Genomic DNA, 8,331 nt, shown 5'->3' with positions numbered 1-8,331 from the left:
TCTTTTCACGTGCGGGTCTCGGGCATAGTGACATCTAAAATATTTTGGACCCATTGGTCCAAGCTTGGTGGTGTCCACCGAGTTGCTGAAATAGAGAAAGAAGAAGGATAAGTAACAACACGGGACAATCTTTAACTAGAAAAGACAAACGATGAACTTACGAGTTCGATTCTATAATTCAGGAAAGGATAAAGTCATGTCCGGGATGATGTCCCTAGTAGGAACTACAACGAACCACTCTATCCGCTCGCGATCGTTGTCACTATCCATACTGGTGGGCAAAGTATGGTGACCACCTTTGCTGAAGTTTATCATGCTTCTACGAAAAATCTTGGGGGAATAAAGGTTCATCAGCCGAGAGAGGGAGAGTTCTTCCCCCGTCTCCTGGCATAGCCGTCGAAGACAAGCAAAAGTCCGCCACACAGAAGGGCTCGCTTGTGCCAAGCAGACTTAGTAACGAAGGCAAAACTACAAGATAATGGAGTCAAGCCCCCGCTTAAGGAGAACGAGCCCAAAGTAAAAGGATACATATAAACATACGTAAAATCCTTCTTAAAGAAGGTTACCCGCTCCACCAGATCAGGAGCGATAATGTTTAAATATTGATAACCACAATCTTCCTTCATAACAGGGATGCTGGAAAGACGGATGGAAGAAGAATACACGCTAACAACCCATGTTCGGGGGTTAGCAGAAGGGTACTTCTCTTTGAAGTCCTTAGTTGTGATGAGCCTTCTGGGAATAATGGCGCTCACCGTGGGAGGAGCAGCATCATCAGGACTTCCTTTGTTCTTTGAAGAACTAGGATTTTTGGAAGAAGAAGCCATATTTAGTAGAAGAGAGAAAAGATTATCTCTGAAGAATAAGATTAGAGAGAGTTGAAAACAAGTATGAGTTGAGTAAAGAGAGTTTGAGAGAGTTTGGAAAGTTATGAAGTGTTAATGGAGAAGGTTGATGCGTATAAGTAAAGGAATATGCGGCTAAAATCGTGGCCATAATTACCTCGATAACCGGCAAAAGTGTTACTAAATCGTGGGATGACGCATGTTGGGGAAATTAAATGCCGAGAGACGTGCATCTAATCAAGCGTCACAAACTTTTCAGAGGGGGTCAGAGAATTTCTCGCCAAGAAAGGTATCTTCACCAACTTTTCGATGACACAAGGTTATGCCACCAGAAAGCAAGGGAACTATACGTATAGGGTAAAATATGCTCATATTAAATACTCGCATGATAAAGCAACACGTGGAGCCGAAGACAGAAGACAATAAGGTCTGAAGGTAATGATCTCGTTTGTTACCGAATAGATGGTATTCATAAAGGCGAAGTAAATGCCTGTCACCCGCTAGCATTTAATGGAGAATATTCTATAGCATTAAGTACATGGTCCGTTACAGAGAATAGAGAATATGACATTCACTGCCTACCGTTACACATTCTTCAATGTCCCTCATAATTGTCATTAAAGAGGGGCTTGATCCTAGGACCTTGTTCCATAGGTGCAACTATAAATGGTGAGCTCTAGAATCATTGTAGAAGAAGATTTTTCTGACTAGCATATACTATACTCTGTCCAAAGCCCAATACTATTTTATCTTCTTGCTTATTAATATTGTTACTATTATCTCCGAAAGTTCTGCTCCCAGAACCAGGATTTCTGTTGTTCTATCTCGATTTCAACGCTAAGTCTTATATTCTTGTTTAATTTATTTATTATTTTAGGATCAAATCAATTCACTTGTCTATAAATCACATATAAATTTAATTGTACCGTTTTACGGGTAAACAATTACCGTACATAAAGAACATATCTTTGATTTCTAAAATTAAAAATTAAAGGTTTGAGCTTGATTAATAAACTAAATTAAAAATTATTCAAAACTAGAAAAGGTATGGAACCGTAAAGAAAATTAAACCCAGAAAAAATGGTCACCTTCATAGAATCACAGTCCCATAAATTTTCACACCACAAAAATCAAACCCAACAAAGAAAAGACCAAAAACTTGAGAATTTTTTTCTGCAATTTAACGAGCTAAAAAGAAAGTGTCGAAAGTGGTCTTTATCAGTCGGAGGAGGTGTGATGATGGTAGAGAAGTGGGCTCGGATTTTATCTTTTGCTGACGGAAAAGGTGCGATGATGGAAATACTTTCTAAAGTATTAGATACTTCAGCTCAGCATTGCCAATAATACGATGCAATTAAATTGATCTCAATCTATATTGATAAAACTTTCAATCGGGTGGCTACTCAATCAAACTTTGAAGGTATTATTTTTTCACTTGTTCGATGCTAAAGTAAGATCAAATGAGAGCAAAAATAAATAAATTATGTAAAATGGTCTCTTATTCCTTTACAATCTAATTGAGTGGTGTGGTTAAGAAACGAAAGCTAACCAATTTTCTGAAGCCCAAACTGCAGACTTGCTGGCAATGGCCGGATTTGATCTTCTCAACGGGAAAGAACAAAATGTAAAAGTGAAGAAAAGATAAAAGGAAAAGTTAGAAGAAAGAGAAAAATAAAATAAAATAAAAATTAAAAATTAAAAAAGAGTAAAAATAGTCATCTTTGGGCTTTCACGCGTTGCACATTTAGTGAAAATAACACAAGTGTCACCTAGGCTTAAAAGGTGGCATGTATACAACTTCAAATAATTATAAGGAAGTTATAATATCCCCATAAAGTTTTGGTGTTCAACTAAGAATTCTAGACAAGTACAAGGTGATATTTATGTATTATCCCTTTTATTATAACTTAGTGCATTAAAGTTTTAGAAGTTTTGGCCAAATTAAAATCTTTAGGCTTATTCTTGGTAATCTTAGGAATTCTATATGGATGTTATAGATGAGTAATTTTATAAAGAATGTACTGCTATAAAGACGGTTGATATTGTTATAGGTAAAAAGATATCATAGAAAGGTAAAATATAACATAAAAAATCGATTGCGAGAAATATATTATTTTTATAGTAATGGCTATTATATGCCGCTTTAGAGAGGACTGACCGTATAAGGCATGTTTATCTTTGTGTAGAATACAGCTGGATTTTTTTTGTCGGTACCCGTTATATGCAAAGTAATCAATATGTCAGTTAGAGAAAGATATTTTTTGACATTTTTTTTTGGATTACTCTAAAGTATACATTTTAGTCAGTTATATTGACAGGTCAACTGTTTCACGTGTTCAACGTGTGCAATAGTTTGATACTATAATGTATGATCATATTTACATTAGTGTACGTGTCTCTTCTCAAGCTCAATATAACTATGATCTGTGTATAAGGTAAGTTCATCATTATTTTTGTCGCTAACTGTTTATATGCAAAAAAAATCAATATGTCAGTTAGAGATAGTCTACATCTATCGAATTTGACCAATACAGCTAAAGTCAAATTTTGTTTTACATGTTACAAAACTTGAATTGAAAAGAATATACATATTTCTGTCAAACTGAAGAGAATGTGTAATGCTAGAATTGATGAACTTTCTTTATTACTATATAAGATGTGAATAATTGCTTGAAGTGCTTTGTGCAAAAGCTCAATTGTGTTAAAATGAAATAACCAACTTTTGAGTTGTTGCATATATGGGAAAAATTGACCAGGAAAAGAGTTGAATTTTTAAAACAAACTTGATACTGGTAAACTTGTACTACTAACAATTTGTACTGCAAATCTTAGGCTGGTGAAAAAGTAGAAGCACATTGTCTTCATTAGGAGGAAATAAATGACATCCAAAGAAAGGAAAAACTAATAAATTTTTAGAGAGTTTTTTCACAATAGCAGTTTTGCTTTTCTGCAACCTCTAGTTGTAGTTGCAAGGCAGTTAGTTGGACACTACAGGACATGATATTTTAGTCAAAGTCAAATAGTAACAATTTACTTGCAAGATTGATCTTTTTCCCCCTTGAGAAGAATGGTGGACTGGTTTAAAGGAACTAGAAGTAATTAAAGGAGGGAAAAATGATTTCATATTTTAAAATCAAAATATATTAAAATCAAAATATATATACCATTATTAATCCACTTTTTCACATTCTATGTTCTACTATTATTTGTTTCTTTTCTAATTGCTAACCAACCAACCTTAAACCATTTCAATGGCGAAAAAGAGATCAATAGCTCTAAACAAACACTATAGACAACAACACCAAATGCTAAATATCATATTTTTTCTCTTGGGTCCATCGAGAAGTGAAATTTGTGTCAATTAATTTCTAGAAGAATCCATTCAAAAATTGAGTATAACAGCATCAATATGTGAAAGAATCTATTCAAAATTGATCAATGAGTGTAATCTTTCACTAATTGTAATAATTTTCAAATTTGATCCTACATGGAGCATTTAATTTTAGTCTTTCAAATCAGCTTTTTTCAACTATAAAAGGCCACAACTCATTGACTCTTAAACATCAACTGAGTGCAAAAAAAGAAGCATAATATAACTTCACTCTCAGTCACTCAACCCTCTTTCTTCTTGTCCTTTTTCAATGGAGTGGCCTGAATTCCTAGAGCGTTCAAACTCCCAAGAGTCCACATTTGGTCTGTTCAGCGCAACGCCTCAAGCTAATGAGGTTGTTGCGCGAGCAGTCCAGTGGACTCCTGAAGAGAAACAAGTATTTGAGAACGCTTTATCTGTGTTTAATAATCCAATTTCACCATCATTCTTTGAATATGTTGCTTCTAAACTCCCCCATAAACCCCTAGAGGAGATCAAAAAATACTACCTAGCCCTTTTCAAAGATGTTGAAATGGAAAATCCTGTACCTAAAAACAAAGCTCCTGCTGCTAATGGTTATGAACTAGATCATGACCAACAGCATAATTACCAAGTGCCTCAGGAAGATGATCACTCAGACATGGAAGCTGCTCGAAATGGCACACCACCTCCAGTTGAAAACAACCGTCCACGTCGCCGACGCGGAATTCCATGGACTGAAGGAGAACACCAGTAAGTTTTCGTTCTCTTTTTGTTTGTTTTCTTTTCTGTTTTTTTACTATGGCTAACTTTATATATATAGAAAACACCATTTTTTATGTTTTTTTTTCAAACATATATATATCTGCATGTTATAATTAGATTTGATTTTATGAGTTTGTTGCTTTTTGCATGGTAAATCTTTTAACTCCTTTGAGTTCTTTTATCATAGAATCACTTGTTTTTTTTTTATTTTTCCCTTACCGATGTATGAATTCAGCTTTTCACTTTTTGTTAATCTTCAAACCTTATATAAAGTTTTCTTTGTCCATGAAAAAATAATTTTGATAATAAGAAAAGCCTTTTGATCGCGTAACCCCTAGGCCACTGAATCGTAAATTTTATTACAATCAAGACAAACGAATTAATTCTTCCTTCGAGAAATTTATTTGTATTTTTGCAATTGATTTAATTTCATTTACTTCTATTGTCTGCACGCGAAGATATATACAACCACCCTTAATAATTTATTTTGATATCACTCACCCTTAACAGTAATTTCATTTTGGTGTAAAGCGAAAATTTCAGTCTGATTTTAGATTAATCTTCTGTTAAAAAATTGTATTCCAATTTTACATATATGGTTTGTTCAAATTTAATTTATACATATGTAATTTTTAAAAACAAATCATATGTAGGCTGTTCCTTATGGGACTGAACAGATTTGGGAAAGGAGATTGGAAGAGCATCTCAAGGTACTATGTTGTTTCAAAGACACCAACCCAAGTGGCCAGTCATGCCCAAAAGTACTTTGGTCGTCGGAACAGTGCAACTCCACCGGAGCGTCGCCGCCCTAGCATCAACGACATTCAAACTGTCACCCTTAACCCTAGGGCTACAACTGTGACGGCTCAAATCAATAATGGTAGACTTGCGCCTCTTAACAACAATAACCAAGGTTCTTCATCAATGCCATTTCACTATCCTTACAACTTTGGCGGTGCAATGTTTGGTCACAATTCTCATGGAAATTATGGGAGTTTCGTTAATCGTGGTGAAGCATGTGGCAGCAACTCAATCAACATGCAGCATAACAACGATAACAACAACAATAATAACAATCTTCGTAGGCTAGTGTTGCCTCGTCCATTCCTTTCGATGTGCCTGGCTTCTGCTACGAGGAACAATAATCGAGTCTAATCATGCATTGGTATCTATCTAGAGACATTTCTTTGAAGAACCAAAGTATGCTCACATTAAATGGCTATGTCCTAGCTCTTTGGGGGTTAGGGAAAAGGGGGTATGTGGTCTATTTTTGGGTATTCTTTTTCTTTTTCTAAATTATGGTTCTTGTGAGTTGGGTTGGGGTGGGGTGGGGTGGGTGGGATGGAGTGAGGGAGGGGAGGGAGTATTTTTTTTTCTTGTCGTCAAACTATGTTGAATAAAAAACAAGTTCTCAGTCCCAAACAAATTTGGTGTTACCAATAAAATATGAAAGCATGGTACAAAAAATTATAATATGAAAGCAAGTTTGGTGTTGCACTCACAAGTCACAAAGGATTATAATTCTAACGAAAATGAGCTTTCTTTTCATAGTAATTTTGTAAACTCACTATATCAAATACTTCCATGATAATATCAGATATAGACGATACCTTTCAAAATGTGACATTCACTTTTTCATAAATATGTCTAAATTTTACTAATAGCTAAAATAAATGAAACCTTCAAATTTTCAATTTTTAACGCAATAGTTTAGTAGAATAACTAAAGTAAAATATTAATGCATTTGTCTAGACTTAAACTCTAACGAGAAAGACAATGGGCTATTATATATTTAGGTGATTAGGTCCAAATGAGGTAAATTTTGTAGTTCATCGGGACTAATCTGGCTTTTCTTCATAGGCATACCTTTTTAAAAAATTGTGGATACCTACCTTGTCTTTAATTTATTAAATTTGCTTTAACCTGTGTAAATATTTTTAGTTATGTTTACTCTATTAGTTACACATGTATTGGGGAAAAAAAAGGTAAAGCAAGAAACTAAAAGTTTGACAAGTCAACTATTCCACGTCCGCGCCACTATTTGACACCATAATGTATGAGCATATTTACATCAGTAAGCGTGTCTCTTCTCAAACTCAATATAATTATTATTTGTGTATAAGGTAAGTTTATCATTGATTTTGTCAGTAAATGTTTATATTCAAAATAATCAATATGTCAGTTAGAAATCGTCTACATCTATAGAATTTGACTAATACAACTAAAATCAAATTTTGTTCTACATGCCAAAACTTGAACTAAAGAGAATATGTTTTTTTTGTCAAATCGAAGAGAATATGTATAGCTAGAACTGATGTACTTTCAGTATTTATTTTTCTTGTTGTCAAGCTATATTGAATAAAAATAACAACAGTTCTTGGTCCCAAACGCTTATCGTGGCGAGTGTTGGAGTACATTTTAAATTTTTGCCACACTTGTAAAGAGGTCGGTCACATTACAAGATTTTACCCTTGAGATAGTGGTACTGATCAGACAGGCACAGAGGAGCATTTTGGTATTACCAATAAACTATGAAAGCATGGTGCAAAAAATAAAATATGAAAGCAAGTTTGGTGTTGCTCTCACAAGTCAAAAGGTCAAAGAATTATAATTCTAACCAAAAAGAGCTTTCTTTTATGATTGTTTTGTAAACTCATTATGTCAAATACTTGCATGATAATACTAGATATAAATCATGCCTTTCAAGGTGTGGCATTCACTTTTGGGATCTTTACATAAATAGCCGTATATATTTATTATTTACTTTTTCTAATCATATACATAGTTTATACATTAACTATATACAATTATACACATATAATATATAAATTATGCATATATTATACCTTCCCCGACTATTTTTAGTTTAAGCAATTGGGTGGGTAGCTATTTGGATTAATTCTTCTTCACTTTTTTCATAAAGACATCCAAATTATACTAATAGCTAAAATAAGTGAAACCTTCAAATTTTCGCTTCTTAACTCAAAAGTTTAATAGAATAATTAAATTAAAATATTAATGCATTTATCTAGACTTAACTCAAACGAGAAGACAATGGCGCAACTATATATTTAGTGTGATGTCCCAAAAGGTTATCTTTAAATTTAATAATTAATTCTGTGTTCTAAAACCTCGAAAAGCACTATTTATCATTCCTTGACTTGCGAGCACAATCCGTAAAATTTTTCGGAAAGTTTTTATATGAAAAAATTGATTAAAATATGAAATAGAGCCTTAAAACTCAGTTGAGTTGACTTTGGTCAATATTTTGAGCAAATGGACTCGGATCAGTGTTTTGACAGTTCCAGTATGTCTGTATCGTTATTTGGGACTTGGGTATATGCCCGAAATTTAATTTGGAGGTCCCTAACT

At 33.8% G+C, this 8,331-nt stretch overlaps 1 protein-coding gene across 1 annotated transcript; it reads left to right on the top strand.

Annotated features, from left to right (window-relative positions):
* Window positions 1–4,000: 4,000 nt before the first annotated feature.
* LOC107801809 (transcription factor DIVARICATA-like) lies at window positions 4,001–6,232 on the top strand. The gene is made up of 2 exons (XM_016625200.2): window positions 4,001–4,947; window positions 5,613–6,232. The coding sequence occupies exons 1-2, from the start codon at window positions 4,487–4,489 to the stop codon at window positions 6,112–6,114; spliced, it is 963 nt and encodes a 320-aa protein (XP_016480686.1). The 5' UTR covers window positions 4,001–4,486; the 3' UTR covers window positions 6,115–6,232.
* Window positions 6,233–8,331: the final 2,099 nt, after the last annotated feature.

Source organism: Nicotiana tabacum, chromosome 17, assembly GCF_000715075.1.
Source record: "Nicotiana tabacum cultivar K326 chromosome 17, ASM71507v2, whole genome shotgun sequence".
Lineage (NCBI taxonomy): Eukaryota > Viridiplantae > Streptophyta > Magnoliopsida > Solanales > Solanaceae > Nicotiana > Nicotiana tabacum.
Note: the sequence above shows the minus strand (reverse complement) of the source record. Positions and strands in the feature narration are given on the sequence as shown.

Bases quoted from the DNA above. Each gene is read 5' to 3' on its own strand.
- LOC107801809 (XM_016625200.2), top strand. From the start codon at position 4,487: ATGGAGTGGCCTGAATTCCTAGAGCGTTCAAACTCCCAAGAGTCCACA. The intron at 4,948-5,612 runs GTAAGTTTTCGT...AATCATATGTAG, and splicing joins TGGACTGAAGGAGAACACCA to GCTGTTCCTTATGGGACTGA.